This window comes from Necator americanus, chromosome III (genome assembly GCF_031761385.1).
Source record: "Necator americanus strain Aroian chromosome III, whole genome shotgun sequence".
In the NCBI taxonomy this organism is placed as follows: Eukaryota; Metazoa; Nematoda; class Chromadorea; order Rhabditida; family Ancylostomatidae; genus Necator; species Necator americanus.
In genome coordinates this window covers 17,623,003-17,641,188 of record NC_087373.1, presented here as the reverse complement: position 1 = coordinate 17,641,188, position 18,186 = coordinate 17,623,003, and the positions used below count along the sequence as shown (strand labels likewise).

The 18,186-nt window shown below is 40.6% G+C and overlaps 4 protein-coding genes across 5 annotated transcripts; 2 read left to right on the top strand and 2 right to left on the bottom strand.

Moving 5' to 3' along the window:
- Nucleotides 1-82: 82 nt before the first annotated feature.
- RB195_009932 (uncharacterized protein) lies at nt 83-17,911 on the bottom strand (the record flags this gene model as incomplete). Of its 2 annotated transcripts, XM_064190708.1 has the most annotated exons (21): nt 83-118; nt 170-287; nt 478-602; nt 658-732; nt 807-971; nt 1,030-1,323; nt 1,384-1,453; nt 1,531-1,634; nt 1,694-1,811; nt 1,924-2,052; nt 2,129-2,232; nt 2,334-2,469; nt 2,560-2,654; nt 2,867-2,950; nt 3,003-3,112; nt 3,177-3,282; nt 3,358-3,543; nt 6,647-6,723; nt 17,028-17,167; nt 17,271-17,502; nt 17,827-17,911. In XM_064190708.1, 21 exons carry the CDS (start codon nt 17,909-17,911, stop codon nt 83-85), a joined length of 2,589 nt encoding a protein of 862 aa, XP_064048290.1. The 2 variants fall into 2 exon arrangements, with proteins under 2 accessions (XP_064048290.1, XP_064048294.1); XM_064190707.1 differs by lacking the exons at nt 17,028-17,167; nt 17,271-17,502; nt 17,827-17,911 and having other exon boundaries at nt 6,647-6,700.
- RB195_009935 (uncharacterized protein) lies at nt 9,882-10,424 on the top strand (the record flags this gene model as incomplete). The annotated part of the gene is made up of 1 exon (XM_064190711.1): nt 9,882-10,424. One exon carries the CDS (start codon nt 9,882-9,884, stop codon nt 10,422-10,424), a length of 543 nt encoding a protein of 180 aa, XP_064048293.1.
- Nucleotides 11,960-12,661, top strand: RB195_009934 (uncharacterized protein; the record flags this gene model as incomplete). Its single annotated transcript, XM_064190710.1, has 1 exon — nt 11,960-12,661. The coding sequence occupies one exon, from the start codon at nt 11,960-11,962 to the stop codon at nt 12,659-12,661; it is 702 nt and encodes a 233-aa protein (XP_064048292.1).
- Nucleotides 17,168-17,455, bottom strand: RB195_009933 (uncharacterized protein; the record flags this gene model as incomplete). Its single annotated transcript, XM_064190709.1, has 2 exons — nt 17,168-17,216; nt 17,271-17,455. 2 exons carry the CDS (start codon nt 17,453-17,455, stop codon nt 17,168-17,170), a joined length of 234 nt encoding a protein of 77 aa, XP_064048291.1.
- Nucleotides 17,912-18,186: the final 275 nt, after the last annotated feature.

The window sequence follows — 18,186 nt, the reverse complement described above, 5'->3', positions numbered from 1 at the left end:
ATTTCATCAACGGTGTTGTGAATCTGCCGTTTATGCACTAAAACTCTCCAAAAGCGAAATATTACAGGAGCGACGTCCAAAATTAGTCGCTAGCGTCGGAGTTCTCTTCTGAGTTAGGCTGCAAACTAAGGAGTTACTCAGCAGAGAAAGCATTTAGACTAATCCAAACCTGTTCCTTCTTCACTTCTGCCTCTTTCTTTTCCTTTGGTCTCAAAGGCTTGTCGTCGTCGTCATCGGAATCTTCGCTATCACTGATGTATTCTTTTGACTTCGCCTTTAGAGGTGATCTATAATGAATTCTTCGGAGGTAAAGAAGATAATGTCAAGAGTTCCATCTGCTACGAGCAAAGAAGAGGATTTAATTCCACCAAAACAGTACTTTAAAGACCTTAGACTTTTAAAACAGTACACCAGTTCATTTTCCTTTGTTGACAATCTTCCCTTAACGTTTCGCGGATACTAAAAAAAAAATCATACGGTCCGGAAGATTTCTTTGCACCGCTTGACTCAGTACTCGAAGCTGCCTTTCCGCCATTCTTTTTATACTCCTTCATCTCAGCATCATAACGTTCTTTGTCGGCAGCTGCCTTCTTCTCCCAAGGCTGAAATTATAATTAAAAAAAGGCTGTCTAGACAACTGTGCAGTCCCCTCCTCACTTGTTTGGCTTCTGCATCCATATTTTTCCACATTTCTCCAGCTTTTTTCGCAACGTCAGCAACAGTGTCACCTTCCTAACAGATACATGCTTAGGTAATCAAACACTACTTATAAGATCTAATGTAGGTGTACAAAGATTTTAGAATACCTTCTTAATTTTGGTTCTGTTTTCGTTAAGCCAATGGAAGTACGCAGACTGAGCCCTTTTCGGGGCGTTGGGATCCTTCTTCTCCCGTTTTCCTTTTTTACCATCGCCCTTGTTTCTTTCCTTGCGTTCCTTTTTCTCCTTCGGTTCCTTTGCATCCTTCTCCTTCTGCAAAAACAAGAAAGAACATCAAACGAATCGCAAAACGTAATATAGAGGAACATACCTTCTTCTTTTTCTTGGGTGTTTCCTCAGTTTCTGACCCTCCGGAACCACTTTCACTAGTCCCCGCATCAGAATCGAATTCCTCATCGGGTTCTGACCCACTTCCCTCACTTGAGTCGCGGTTTTGTTTGCGCTTCTTAATGTCCTCGTCGAGATCATAATCATCGTCTTCCGAGTCTGAATCATCGTCACTATCCGCACCGGTACGCTCCTTGCCTTCAGCCTTCACTGTTTCTTTGTAAGGATCTATCTCATCGTCTGAACCTGCGAAACGGTCCTCAGCATAGTTCTTGTCCTAAAAACCAGCATACGGAGCAGCGAAACACCTATAGAGGATAACAGATCACGAACAGACCATCTTTTTCGCGTTGCGAATGCGAAGGTGCTTATTCTGAACATAGTCGTACAGCTTATTGTACTCCTCTCTAGATGAGACTTTTATTAATGTTTGACAAAAGGTAAGCTGAAACTTGAACTCCAAACTCAACGTGGAATAGCTCACTTTTCGACACTGTTAAAGACTAAGACTTGGCCAGATTTGAGCTCAATCTCGAAATCAAACGACCGCGTGGAGACATCTGAGCGCGCAAAATGTACTGAAGCAACCTATAAAGACTTGACTATAAGAGACGCAATGAGCAAGTCCCCCTTCCAGGGCAGCGCACCTCTTCAAATCGAATATACATAGGAGGCTTGTGAATGTAAAGGAAGCCTTTTTCCAGTGGATACAGAAATCCAGAAGCTTGTCTATGCGCGCACATCACCGCAGGTGTGCCAGAATGCCTTAATCAGGTATTACTGGCGTTGACCGAACTAACAACGTAACTGTATACAACTATTTTCAGATCACAGATGTTGACTGCACAAACGTACGAATGCAGAAACCAGTTCTCACCCTACGAAGTTTCCTGGGACGGTTATCTTCATGTTGATAAGTACTCGAAATATTTTGGACACTACCTCGTACAGAGGACCGGATAACTCTTTTTCTAATTTGCCGCCATACTGTTCATTCAGTTGCTGTCTAAACTTAATTATTGAAGATACAGTTTACTCATCTCCTAAAAATACTCTATTTAGTACGCACACTAAAAACTTACTCAGTCAATCCCAATTCCAGATCGATTTCATCCTCTTTGAGGAATTCAAGAACCAAGTAGTGATACCTAGTTTGCCCTTGACGAATAGGTGGATTCAATGAAATCTTAAAAGCAAGATACACATTTAACGAATAATTAGTAAAGAAATGAAATCTATTCAGAATAAAAGTTTCCTTTCTCAATTAGCACGACGAAAAAAACCTACAACAAAGTATACATGACGACCATCCTTGTGCGGCACAAGAAAGAGCCGCATAATTGTCTTGATGGGGATTTTGTAGTCGTAAGTTTTTCCATGAAGTGAGAGGTGGTTGGGAAACACTTTGATATCGTAACGACCACTACAATGAGGGAAATAGTCATTTAACAGATCTTGAACGAATCTGCACGTTTTTCCATTTGTTCTCTGAATGCGCAAAAAAATGACCTACCGAGGAGTTGTGCACAAAATCTGTTGAAGAGATGCAACTGGCTGACCGGTCTCTGTCTCAATACCAGCGAAGGCCATCACAGCTTTCCGAAATTCCTAAAATACGCAAAATCGGTGGCGAAAAAAGGACTGCAAGATAAATCAGAAATGAGAAAATACTGGAACAGATGTCTAACTAATAAACTGTCTGTTGGTGTAGCACTACTGTAAATACCAGAGAATGGTAGGACAAAGAAATTAATAGACCCTCTTTCTTTATTCCCCACACGAATTTGAGATGATACCAACTCTCTAGGAAACTCATTAACCTCAACTGGATCCGACTCCTCATCTTCTACGTCAGCAGGCATATGAAAGCGCATTTCAATGAGCGAAGTAGGGCAATCGTCATTCTGCAACACATGTGCGCTCTTCATTTTAATGAGAAAATCACAATTTGCTTACCTGGTGGAATTCAAGAGTAGCTTCGCTTTTGTTTCCAACACAATTTGCTACGTTTGAAAGAGGCACCTCAAAAACCGGCTTGTTATCAAGAGTGAACTCTACGGACTGTCCTGAAGCAAGAAGCAAGAGATAAATTTCAAAAAAAAAGTAGCGGAACAGAAATGATGTTCGTACCATCTACTTGACAGTTCCCGTAATTCCAGCCCTTCAAAACGAGATCATTCTGCTCCACTTCTTTTTTCCAGTTCTTCTGGGCGAACTGCTTGATCTTGTCAAGATCCTATAAATTACACAACAGAATGGCATGATACCGATGTGGAAAAGAACATCTGCAGTAGTGAGCGTGAAGACCCACAGAATCTTTGAAACCTCCAAAACGCATTTTCTTTCCATCGCTGAACCACATCTTTATACCAGGACGATTTCCTAGACGCTGCCAGTTTAAACCGTTCAGATCCGAAGCGTTAGCTGTATTCAGCTTCCCTGTTTTTTCATTTTTGAATTGTATCATCGACTCAGCAAATTTGATTCGGCCAGGATTCTGTAAAAAGAAGTTGAACAGGGATAGATTAAGAGTAGTCTCAATGAAAAATGTCGAACCAAGTCACCATTAAATGAAATTTCGCCTTTTTCGTTTTTGTAGTAGTTCATGGGCTTGCCCATGTTATATTGCTTACTTGCATTTTAAGTGCTTATAAAAATCTGTAACCAATGAAAGGCTTAAAAATCTGCAAAAATTGTATTCTGACAGAAAGTGACTCTCCTTGGTCTCCGGAGATCATCAAGCAAAGCAAATCAATAGGAAATGTGGATGTGAGGAAATCAGATCGACCTCGTCTCGTTAACAATTCGTGTCATCATTAAAGGAGAACCATCCAAAACGACACCATGAGCTGCATTACTACAGTCGGGTCAAAACGACATGAAGCTCGCTGCAATTAGGTAAGCTGCTGCGATCTATGGAGCTTGCGGGTGAGATCGAGATGGGATCATTGCGAACTACAACGATGCGTAGTGCTAGCAAAGGTCCTTCGTCAATCCTAACCGCTATGCTTCACCACACCACTTCAAGCGCATTTGCTTACGCAACTGCACCTAGCTCAATGTTGTTTTGACCAAACTGCAATAGTATCGAAACTGCTGGACAAAGTATACGGAACTATTCAGTCAGTACAGTCCCTTAGTCCTAGGGGTGTTTTGTGTAGAAGGTCAAGTGGAGAACACGATCCTCCCAAAAACGGCATCCTTCTCCCTCTCCCTCTTTCCTCTCTTCTCCAGTGTAGTCGCATACAATTAAAAATCGAATATAACAAATAAGTCAAGAAAATAAATGAAAGACTAGTAAATAAATGAAAATAAGACCAATATAATATGAGCAAGAGCTGAGAGAAATATGAATGAAAAATTACAGTATTTAAGCGGGATTTGGAGGTGACTTTAACGATGTTCACTAATCTTGACTGAGAATAAGTCCTAGACTAGTGTGGATTTTGGTACGCTGAAATAAACGTTAATAACTTGGTTCCAAAAAAAAGGAACAAAGGAGGATGCGTTCGGTAGAAAGATGTTTGCGCCGTAAAATAATTAAAACAATCTCCCTTGAGCCCTGAATATGACCTCGTACTACTCTCAACCCGCTCTTAAGACCACTGTTAGGAAAACACCAGCGTACTCTGGACCTCCGGACAAGTCTGGGAACAATTTAACGACCTCGTAGGGATAAAAACCTTAGTTTACTACACTAATGCAGTTATGAACTATCTAAAAAAATGGAACGTCTTACCAACTGTGCTACACACTCGCCAAGAAATATTTAGTGAAATTAATCAAACGTCTGCCCTTTTCCCACGCAGAACCTTTCAACCTAGGAATCACAGAATTGACAATGCCTCCGGGATAATCTCCCTGCATCTCTAGCTTCTTCAGGTTAGAATCATCCGACGGATGTTTACTGCTGTATAAACGATAACTACCGAGTCCATTTGAATTTCTAACGAAGTTCTGGATCGTTCGATGAACGACTCCTACTCTCCTTGCTGCGGAATGCAGACTAACGGCACCGTTCTACGATTCTCACTCTCTAGATAGGAGCTTCGCTAGCTCCGAGATGAGTGGAGGTCTCACCCCGCCATTTCGCAACTATTTGGTCATAGCAGGCTTCAGGTAATTTTGACCTGACGATTCACGAAGAGATAATAGCATCTGCAAAATAGCAAAATAGAAACAATATCACTGATACAAACGGTCCAAATGCAAATAAAATTATGTGCATAAGGTTAAGGTGGTACTGTGACGAAATGAAAAGAACATCACATTGACTTGACCACGGAGATGAAAACAACATAGAATTCTATTTTAAAAATGTAAAGAGCGATTTGTGAGGATTTGAAAGGTACTAAAAGTTGAGATAATTACATTTCTGGTCTGGTTCTGGAAAGTCGGAAATCAAATAGTCAATCTAACGGTTCTTCATAGTCATCCTATGCTAGACACGCAGATTTGAGAGTGCGAGACCGGTTTGATTTCTTCTTCGACGCTAGTCGTTTATTTTCACTATTTTGACTTCTTCTACACAGTTCGAGGTGGTACTTTCCAGCACGAAACTTCTTGAACTTTTCTTGCGGTTTACCAGCAGTTGAGCCACGTAACCAGATATATTTTTTTTTACAAAAAAAAAGAACACTTGAACAACATATCAACAGAAAAAAAAAAAAAACTCTGAAATGAAAAATTCAAGCGCACCCGTGTTTTTCAATCACAATTCACTCTTCTTAGTGTGATTTCTTTAGTCATTGCTGCTGCCGTCAGCATTTGTGATGCAAACAGCGTAGGAGCATCGTTGGCAGGTTCAAACTGGTGACGGAACGAGATTCCCTGAGAACGATCTTTCCCCTCCCTATCTCTCTCCTTTCTTTCTGTCTAATTTTCGAAATAGAATCCAGTAGTATGCTGTTGCGCAAGAAATGTACTTCTATGTGTTGATTGTTAATTGCGTCTACAACTCCGCTTATCACGAACGTGCTGAACCCGTCCCAGTCATCCTTTGCTAGACACACAATAATGTGAATAATATGTATCTCATTCATTTAAAATCTTATTGGAAAGGTCCCGTGCAGTTGCATAGCGTTTATTAGGAAAACGTCTTGATGTAAAGTAGTAAATACACAAAAAGACGTAGTTCGCAATATAGTGGAGGGGGATGGTGAGCAAGGGGGTATCTAAACTCAAGCCCAAGTTTTTGGAGGCAATACATTCGCAGAGACCCGATCATTACAGCGAAAACAAGGAGAGCCTCCTACAAATCCAGAAGTCAGATAGGTCGGGAAAATCAGACTGATCAGCTCACAAAATGAGGCAATCCTTTACACCTATACAAGACGAAGTGGAAATGCTTAACGGAACCCGCAATGAAAACGACACAGCTCTCTCCAGCTTTAAAGGTGATGGAATCCATTTCACTCATGTTCACTTAATCGTACCAATGTTTGCTTTATCGGGTGAACTGAGCAGTCTGGAAATTCTGATCCATGAAGCTTTTAAATTTATTTATGTTTTTCGCGTATCAGCTGTTAAATCCGCAAACGTGTTTAGTGCAGAGAACCGAACATCGAAAATGTTCGTTAAAGCTGCTTTGCAACACTCACCAACACTCCCATATCTTCTGTAAATACATCTGCAAATTCGAGTGCATCCACCATTTGTGTTTCTATCGGATGAAAACCTGTAAATGCATTAAGATTGTAAGGAATTGTCCACACGATGAGAAGCGAGACTGACGAGTTCGAATTTAATAGCACTGGTATTATAAGAGAGTAGAATGCCTGTAAGAACGCCGACCTATTTGCATAGCTATCTAGCCAGAAACATAACCAATACGTTATTATCATAACCAATATTTCTTTGGTGCCTGTACGCAACCAAAGAAAAAACTCACTCGGAAAGGAACACAAATGTTTTACTCCTCTTTTACACGGGTTTAATAGCTTCTTCCGGCTGGAATTTCGAAGAGAAGAAAAGTCTCGGACAAAATATTTGCTACCGCCTATTCTCAGCCTGCTTCGTTTCCCGCCTGTTAGCTCATTTGTCTCATAATACAAACTAAAGACGATCCTATAGGAAACATCGCAGAACGGAAACAGGAGAACAACACTAAAGATGGGGTCACCACCATTCTTCCAGGTGAAAGGTGAGGTGGTGAATGAATTCCCAGCTGCAAGAAAAAAAAAACCATGAGCGAATTCTGCGTAGTGCAGGACCAACAACGTTACTGAGATTAAACCCTTAAACTGCCGTCGCTTTCGCGCACTCAAGAACACACGACAACTCGGACACAAGCAAGCTCGTATTTCTGCTGCGCGTTCCGCTTCGGTAGACAGTGTGGAGTTCTCGGGAACCTTTTGCTCCGCTATGTAGTTGAGATTTCATCCAAAGAAGACGAGTTTTGGAGTATCTGACCTGTTTTTATCGCAGAAAAGGAATTCCGTAGATTTGATGGGCACAAATGAAATAAAGAGAAATGCCTGGTTTCGCTTGTTTCTTTCTTGTATAAACATCCCTCCTCAAACCTTTCTTAAGGGCAGGAGATCGTCAAACACAGATGACGAATCTGTGATTGCCAGAATCTACAAATTACTTTTGCATGTTGAAGATGACCAGACACTTAAACACGAGTAAGAAACTACAATAGTGAAGGATGCAGTAATGAATGTCCGAAGAGCGTCCGCTAAAGCTACTTCAGTCACTGATCCACTTATCGGAATGCCAACAAAAAAAAAAAGAAACTTAAAAAAGTCTTTAGAGAGGAAATGGAAAGAGATGCCTCAACTCTCTGCTGAGGATTTCCACTTCTGCTTGTCATATGGGCTGCAAGTGTTAGCGATTTTTAGGAAGGAGCTTGCAAATAATGGTACAAATTGTATTGGAGCAATACTCACAAACATTCCCAGTTAAAATGCTCTGCCTCGGTCTACTACATAAAAAAATACACCTGCGGTTTGATTACAGCAGAGTGCTTTTGCGCTTGTTAGTCCTGAAAAAAACTGGAAAAGGACATCAAAACATTTGACCCAAAGGAACGTCGGGAGTTGCAGAAACTAAATCTAGCACGGTGCAGTAATCCAGTGCATGCGAAGTCAACGAGATTGACAAGCTTCTAAGGTGTATTGTTAACGACCCTGAAATGTTGTGCATATCTCCTTTTGATCTTTTTCTGATCTGATTTCTGATATGTCAGAATGTGCAGGTTTCGTATACACTCGCACATGCTGGCCCCAGCATCTCTTCCACTCGTTTCGTCCCCTCGTCATTCTCGTCCAAGATGTTCTCAAGTTTTGTGAGGGACGTTGACGAGGTCCTTATCCACCTGAGTTCTCAGCTGGTCCATCCGTGTAGAGAACACATCACGCAATCTCGTTGGTTGCCTCTATCGAAGGCGTTTAGCATCTCTTGGGATTCACTCTAGCGTTCTTTTAGTCCATTTATCGTTGACTCTTCTCATAATGTGACCGGCCCATCTGTGCTTTGCTTTCGATATATATTCCTCTGGGTCGCGAAGACGGATCATTGCTTCTGAGCCGGAGCTGCGAAGGCCGGCTAAGTGTTGTGTGCGCCGGTTAAACTTCAGAAAGACATCTCTCAAAGGCTCTGTGGTTAGTGAGTAGTTTTCTAGACGTGGCAGCGGTGTTTGTCCACGTCTCGGGTGCGTAAAAGAGCGCTGGAAGAACTGTCGAGTCAAGCAGATAGGCGCGGAAATCTTTTTCCGTCAGTTGGTCCGTAACTTCCCTGACGGGTGCGAATGCTGCCAATGCTGCTCTCATCCTTCTATTCAGTTCTTCCTTCAAGGTTGAAAAAGAATTTTCCATCAACACAAAATTTGCCAAAACGTATGTCCCTTTCTTCTCGAGAAAGTGATTCATTATCCATTGCAGCCGCAAACAGCTTTGGCGATATACTATTACTAGTCTGAACGTCCGGCTAAAGCCCGACTTCGGACTTTCTGTGGTGTTTGCTTCGCTCACCTTCACTGATCAATGAAAGTCTATAGTAGTGACATTTTCTGTAAAATTAGATTTGTATTTTTTTTAATAACGCTAACAATCTTTCTTGGTCTTTTTTATTATAAAAAGGCAAAAGATTCCATAGTTTTCTTTCTAACCGCGTCAGTTCTACTTTTGGAGAATATTCAAACTTCAGCTTCAAACACTCCGTCGATACCAATATAATATAGACAATTTGAAAGTATTACTCGAAATTTGGGTTTTCCTCCTGTTCCCCACCAAGAGTTATCAATGAATGATGTTTTAGCACAAAATGACGTGGAAGACTTTATCCTACTGATAAAGATAACGTTCCACGTCAGATCATGTAAAGTGTTCGCTACTGTTTAAGCAGCCGTTTGCATGGATGTATCCACTTTCTGAGGGAGGCGGCTACCAATTTGAGGCGAACGGAGAAGGAAATAGGCACGCGGAGAAGTCATAAAGGTGAAAAGTAACGCGCCCAGTGGCTACGGCTATGAAACATCCCATTTACTTTTTGCGACATGCTGTTCCGACCTCGGAACACGACAATTGATAGTTTATTGTTCGATGGGATACTCTCCCCTCCTTGCCGACCATATGGCAAGGAGGCGGCGCGTTTGTGTACATCTTGTTCATGTACTAGCCAGAGCAGGCCGGCATTCTTCTGTGTTCTTGACTTTCTATATTTTTGATAAACATTCAACCACTGAACCACTGCATTCTTCTTGGGTATAAATCCCATATTACCGTGAGCCAATCTCACGCGCACAATTTTCTGGTGCATCGGCCAAATAAAGTGCCGTAAAAGTGCAGCAAGCCCCTCAGCTGCCCACAGCAAGCCCCTAGCTGTGCAACATCGATGTCTTTGGTTTTCCATAGAAAACCTATGGCCCATAGCGCCAAAACTCTCGAGCTACTTCTGGAGAAATTTTCACTCTACAAAGAAGAGTGTAACCCAAATGGGTCAGATGAGGAGATGTTTGAGGCATATTTGACCTCAACCATTCTTATAAAAGGTAGTATAAAAACTACCAAACAGAGTAGAAACTCACTGCAGTCACTGATAGACAAACTGCAGATGAAATACAGTGATTCCAAAACAAAAGGCAACAAAAAGAACCTCGAAAAAGAAATCGAGGAAATTGAAAGTGAAACAAAATTCACTGATATCATGGCAAGAACAAATGAAATGATATTCATGCTAGAAGCAAGAGCCGCAGAAGCAGCAAGTCAAGCTGATAAATTTGCAAGGAAGTTGGGAATAAAATTACATAGAAACCAACGAATAGTAACGCATCTTGAAGATGCAAGTAATCGATCGCCACAAACGGGAGGTGCCAGAACGGCAACAGATCAAAGTAATGACGAAACCTTCAGCCCAGATGACGCAATATGGCTGTGAGAGGATTGTTCTGATACCAGCAGAGAGGCGATCGAAGAAGAGTTCATATGTAGAACTCTCAAACCATGTCAAATGAAACTTCCTAGGTTTTGGGGAGATGAAGAAGAATTCCTAGAGTCCTGGGCAGTCTATGAAACTTTGGTACACCAAAATAAAGTACTAAGTACAGTTGAGAAAATGCTTCTTCTCAAATATAGTCTTCGATGAAGAGCGGAAATGACCATCAAAAGGATACAATTAATCCCCCAGAATTATAAATGGATGGTTGAAACTATAAAGAAAAAATATGGTAACAAACCTATAAATAGAGCGAAGATCTTGCAGAAACTAATCGACCTTCCATGTGCAAGGAACAATGCCGAGAATTGCACATATATTTTCGACAAAATAAGAATGTTGATTAACCAAATAGTATCGGCGGGCCAGGATATACCCAATACACAAGATGCCATGTGGACAGAAAGAATACTGGAGAAGTTTCCGTACAATATTGTGAAAAATGTCCTTATATCTATCCAACAAATGGAAGATGTGAAAGTAGAAAACGTTATGGAGCAACTCGAAAAAGACATCAACGCTAAAAAAAATTCCTTGAATCAAGATTAAAAGGTCGTTTTAAGACCGAAAACACAGAAATAAAAAGGAATCAAACTCTGCATAGGTCAGAGACAAGAAAAAATGATAGACAGTGTATTTTCTGTGACAGCTCTGAGCATTCTGCTCATAATTGCAGAACCGTAACAGATATCCAACAAAAGAAGAACGTTGTGATTAACTCCAATCGCTGTTGGAAATGCTTCAGCGACCAGCACAAAAGTAATCAGTGCACTAGACCAAACTGTCCCCACTGTGGAAGGATGCATCGTCAAAGCTTATGTTTTACAAGATAATCCGAAAATGTAACAAATCAGCAAAATCAATTGCGCTTTGGTAACAATGCAGCAACAAACAACAGAAGACCCCCTACTGGCGAAATAAGAGGGAATAATGCCGGATTGCGCAATCGCACCTCAAATGACGTTCGTCAACGAGATCGAACTTCGAATGTACATACTGAAAATCCAATTCAAAGTGATTCTTTCGTCAAAGTCGATTCTAACGACAATACCACAAAAGACCAAGTAGTGCTCATGACTGCCGAAGCAAATATGTGGAATAACAAAACAGGCCAATATGAGCGAGTTCTTATATTTTTTTGATACTGGTGCACAGAGAACCATAATAAACAGCAGAGGACTTTGGACTCCCAAAGCAAAAAACGGAAATATGCACCATGTCTGGCATTGGTGGCCATACTGAGAAATTTGAAACGTTCTTTGTACCATTGAAAATCTCTACAGTTTTTGGAAAAGCGATTCATCTAACGGTTCAAACAAAACCCGTGATAACTAACGGTTTTCGTTCAGTATATCTTTTAGAACAAGATAAGCAGTTTCTTCAAGATAACGATATTTATTTGTCCAATCCAAGATTCAGAAACAGAACACCAAAATCCACAAATTCCAGTTGGATTAGATTACTACTACCAATTTGTTATGAGTAGCACTAGAACAAGACTACCGTCGGGACTATATGTTGCCAGAACATTAGTAGATCCAATTGTTCATGGTCGCAGTACAAGTGCGGTAAATGTAACTAGCGAAGAGATTACCCATAGTCTTACGCTCGTTCAGGAGCCAAGTGAAGCAGGTATATTTCAGAAGTATTTCGAATTGGATGGATTAGCAATTTCCAGCAATGAATTTTCAAATGATGAAGGAACATCTGAGTATTTTGAAAACTACTCGAAAACTATATCATTTAAGGACAGTGTTGTAACTGCACCATTTCCTCTTAAGGACAACGTAATCGATATATCCGATAATTACGCGATGGCATACCGTAGGCTCGAGTCCTTACAGAGACAGCTGGCCACCAACAAAGAGCAAAGGTCGTGGTACAGCAAAATATTCAATGATTACCTCAAAGATTCCATAATCGAAGAGATACATGAACCAGTCAAAAACGCGGCTGGCACCTATTATATGCCACACTCCGGAGTGTGGAAACCTTCAAAAGCGAAACCTCTCAGAATCGTATTTGATGCATCCTCGAAACAAAGAGGTAAACTATCATTAAATGTAATTCACACCGGTGAATCTTTCGTTAATAAAATTCATGATATCCTTATTCGCAGTCGAACTAGCAAGTTTATATTAACGTGCGATATCGAAGCTGCACTCAGATCAGAATCGTAAACGAGCACAAAAACCTTTGTCGCTTTCTGTGAGTCAAAGACATCAGTCGGATGCTGACAAAGGACAACATAGTTGTTTACAGATTTAACCGTTTGCCATTCGGTGTTACCGCATCTCCGAGCATATTGAATATAGCAATTCTTGCTTACTTAAATGCAAAGAATACCCTACTTTCACATGAAATAGCAAGAAACATTTATGTTGATAATATTTTATTGACAGCTGCAACTGAGCAGGAAACTTTGAAAAAATATGTCGAATCAAAAAATCTTTTCAAAGAAATTGGTATGAACCTACGAGAATATGTGTCAAATTCTCAGACAGTAAATGAAGGAATCCATGAGAAAGGCAGATCACCTTCTGGTGATATCAAATTCTTAGGTGTTAAATATAACACAGAAACTGATCAGTTTAACGTGAAAGTAAATATTCCGTCGAAATCATTACTTACTAAGCGAGATGTGGTTAGTATAATAAATTCTGTATACGATCCTATAGGTGTAACTGCGCCATTGCTTATCAAGCTGAAGTCGCTAATGCGAGAAATCTATGACACTGGAATTAAGTGGAATGAATCCAGTAATGACTAATAAATGGAACTCCGTATGCAAAGAGATTAATGGTGCAAGTGTCAGCATTCCCAGGTCAATTCTCACAGAAGTGCGAAATCTTCACACACCAAAAACAGATTTATGGATATTTTGTGATGCAAGCAATCTTGCTATATCAAGTTGCACCTTCCTGCGGCATAATGACACTAACGGGGTCACGCAATTGATTAGCGGAAAGTCAAAGTTGACTTCCAAAAAATGCCGGCAAACAACTCCAAGGTTAGAATTGCTTGGAATAGTTATTGAAATGAGATTGGAAAGGAGTATCTTAGAAAAGATCACAATATAGATCACTTCAATCTTGTCACTGATAGTGAAATTGCTCTACAATGGATTAATTTCTCTCGAAAACTTTCAGCTTTCATAATCAATCAGAAAGACCGAATTGAAAAAATTAAATCTCAGGTTGAGAGCAAAGGCATTTCCGTGAACTTTTTCCATGTTCCAACACACAACAATCCAGCAGATGCAGGGACGCGAGGTCTTACATCATCTCAACTCGACTCACACATCTGGGTGAGGGGGCCGCAATGGCTGGCTCTAGAGCCATCTAGCTGGAAACTACGCTCTATCGATTGACTTTGAATGGAAAAGAAATTACGGAAGAAATGGAAACATTTGAAAATCCCCACGTTGAAGAGTCTGAGAGTAATAATGATAATGCGAACTCAATGTTCGTAGATCTATCGAGATTCTCACGCTTCAAGACAGCGTTGCGAACTATATCTAGAGTTGCGAAGGTGCTGCACAAATGGATCAATCGATGTAATACTACTAGATTGACATCAATTGCAATATCTACAGTCTCGCGCTTTGACCCGGAATCGCTAATTGACTGCGAAGAGATGCGCTTAAGTGAGAAATTAATCATAGCATCATTTCATAGAAATGTCAACATGAGAAAACTGCAAAAACGGTTTCCGAACCAAATAATCCAAATAATAACCAAATAATAAATAATAATCGTAAAAGATGAAGATGGAATCATAAGATACAAATCAAGAATTGGAAATGCAAATCTACCTTTAGATACAAAAATGCCTATTTATATCGATAATGACTCTGACCTTGCTAGACTCATTATTATAGACTTGCACTGCAACAATGCTCACTGTGGCAAAGACCACATACTGTTTCTGGCTAGACAGAAATATTGGATTCCGCAGCCATCAAGAGCAATTAAGAAGTATATAAAAGATTGTACTATTCGTAAGAGATGCAAAGGCATGCCTTTTGGAGCTCCAGAGATGCCACCACTACCATCAGATAGGGTGACAATAAGCAAACCGTTTCAAAACGTAGGATGTGATTTTATGGGACCATTTCTATACAACAGGAATGAAAGAATGTATGTATGTCTTTACACCTGTCTTGCAATCAGAGCAATCCATTTGGAAGTGGTAGAAACCCTCACTACAGGGGCGCTTCTCAATAGTTTTATTCGATTTGTATCGCGTAGAGGTGTACCTCTTTTAATGAGAACAGACTGTGGATCAAATTTCAAACTTGGTCAGAAAATAATTGAAAAGTTGTTCGAAAGTAATGAAACAACAGGGAATTCAGTAATGAATTACTGTGCCTTGGAAGGCATTAAATGGATTTTTAATCCACCAGCATCTCCATGGATGGATGGTGAATGGGAAAGGCTTGTTAGATCTGTGAAAAGAAGTTTCCAAAAGTCAGCTGGAAAAAAGAATCCAGTAAATATTGGACTCGAAATTCTCCGAGAAAGAAGAATCGGAAAATGCCATGTTACTACGATATATTTTATTATGTAATGCATAGATACTTTTTCTGTTGTGTCGGAGTGTTCCGACCTCGAAACACGACAATTGATAGTTTATTGTTCGACGCGATACTGTCCCCTCCTTGCCGACCATATGGCAAGGAGGCGGCGCGTTTGTGTACATCTTGTTCATGTACTGGCCGGAGCAGGCCGGCATTCTTCTGTGTTCTTGACTTTCTATATTTTTGATGAACATTCAACCACTGAACCACTGCATTCTTCTTGGGTATAAATCCCATATTACCGTGAGCCAATCTCACGCGCACACATGCACACGAAGTTTCGATGCCGCGAGACCCGTCGCACCCCATATTATAGCTATCTGGTGCCGCAGGCCTATCCGACGCGGTTGCACCCCCTTCTTTAGGTATCTGGCACCGGTGCACCAATCCGACGCCGGTGAGCCCGTCGTAACCCCTTCTATAGGTATCTGACGCCGGCGCGCCAACCTGACGCCGTGGGACCCGTCGCACCCCATTTTATAGCTTTTGGCGTCGAGGCAACAACTCGACGCCGGTGGACCCGTCGCGCTCCCCTTTTCAAATTTCGTGACACACACACATACGTACGTACGTACGTACGTACGTACGTACATACATACATACATACATACATACATACATACATACATACATACATACATACATACATACATACATACATACATACATACATACATACATACATACATACATACATACATACATACATACATACATACATACATACATACATACATACATACATACATACATACATACATACATACATACATACATACTACATACATACATACATACATACATACATACATACATACATACACATACATACATACTACTACATACATACATACATACATACATACATCTACATACTACTACATACATACATACATACATACATACATACATACATACATACATACATACATACATACATACATACATACATACATACATACATACATACATACATACATACATACATACATACATACATACATACATACATACATACATACATACATACATACATACATACATACATACATACATACATACATACATACATACATACATACATACATACATACATACATACATACATACATACATACATACATACATACATACATACATACATACATACATACATACATACATACATACATACATACATACATACATACATACATACATACATACATACATACATACATACATACATACATACATACATACATACATACATACATACATACATACATACATACATACATACATACATACATACATACATACATACATACATACATACATACATACATACATACATACATACATACATACATACATACATACATACATACATACATACATACATACATACATACATACATACATACATACATACATACATACATACATACATACATACATACATACATACATACATACATACATACATACATACATACATACATACATACATACATACATACATACATACATACATACATACATACATACATACATACATACATACATACATACATACATACATACATACATACATACATACATACATACATACATACATACATACATACATACATACATACATACATACACACACACAGACAGGACAGAATAAGCCCGTTATTATATATCATGAATCGTGACTATTACTAGATTGTCATTTCCGATCGGTACGGTGAGGAGGCTGTGGAAAAACTGTATCCTAGTCGTGCATCGATCAATCGTAGCAATTGGCTAATGTCCTCACATACGACGCTTCCACACCTTGATCGGTCAGCGCTATCACTATCAGTGTTGCATTCGTTTCTACGCTGTCGAAGGCTTTCTCATAGTCGATGAAGGTTAGAAGAAGGGGCAGTGGGTATTCCCGGCAACCCTCTATGACCCTCGAAACTGTCTGGATGTGGTCCAAGCAGCTGAACACCTACAGAATCCAGCTTGTTCTCGGTATTGGACTTCATCCGGCGTCGTAGATATGCGCGTGAGGATGATCTTAGTGGTTACTTTGTATGACACACTCAGCAGGCATATCGGACGGTAGTTCCGAAGGTCCTCTCGGTCACCTTTCCTATGGATAAGAACGGTTCACGAGGTCTTCCACCGGTCTGGGATCCTTTCTGAAGGAAGGACGTCATGTCTGCTAATATTACATGAAGTGGAAGGCTACCAACCCGAAGAAAGTCTGCTCATATGATACAGGTCCGGGGGCTGTGCCAGGTTTCATGCTTCTGATAGCGACTCGTACTTCCGAAGGGAGAATACATGGTGGAGCTTCACCAGTGGAGATGATCGGGCTTGACACAGGAGTTGATGAAGGGGAAAGGTTTAAGTAGAAGCTCTCCGTAACGACTTCCATTTCACGACGAGAAGACGTGCGAAACCCGTCTTCACTCAGCAAAGCTTCTAGAGGAATATTATATTCGCGGAGATCCTTGCGGGAATTTTTTAAACTCGTTCTTCTTTGTGCTGCATTAAGAATTTCCTTCTGCCTGCATTTCGAGAGATCTTCGTACAACGCTTTTCTGCAGCTAGCGTTTGCTGCTAACTGCTCAATGTGCGATGTTATTCGGATCAAGCCTCAAAGTCTTTCTTTCCAACAATTCCTTGGTGGTCTTCAAAATTCGATCCAAGTTTGTCGTACGCGGCTTCTATATTCGGCACGTTCAGCACAGGCTTTTAATCGTTTTAGCAGCACCTCGTTTGGGTCCTCCTCGATGTGCCCGTCACCTTGGAAGAAGGAGCCCTCGAGTACGCAATCGTCGTAGACGACTTCTTTTCTCCTTCGTTGCCGATAGCAGATGTTCTTTTCCATCGTGTGGCTAAGTCGTATTTTTGCACGAAGGAGACAGTGATCAGAACCATTACAAAAGGATGGTACTACTGAGACGTCAAGTAGACATCACCTCCGGTAGGTGAGTATGTGGTCGATCTCCGCACGAGTCGCGCCATTGGGCGATTCCCATGTCCACTGACGATGATCTTTCATCATGAAAAGAAAATTCTCATGAAAGAGGCGAGTGGCGGATAACAGTCCGGCAAGATGATCGCCATTTTCATTCCGGTCCCCTAGTCCAAATCTTCCGATCC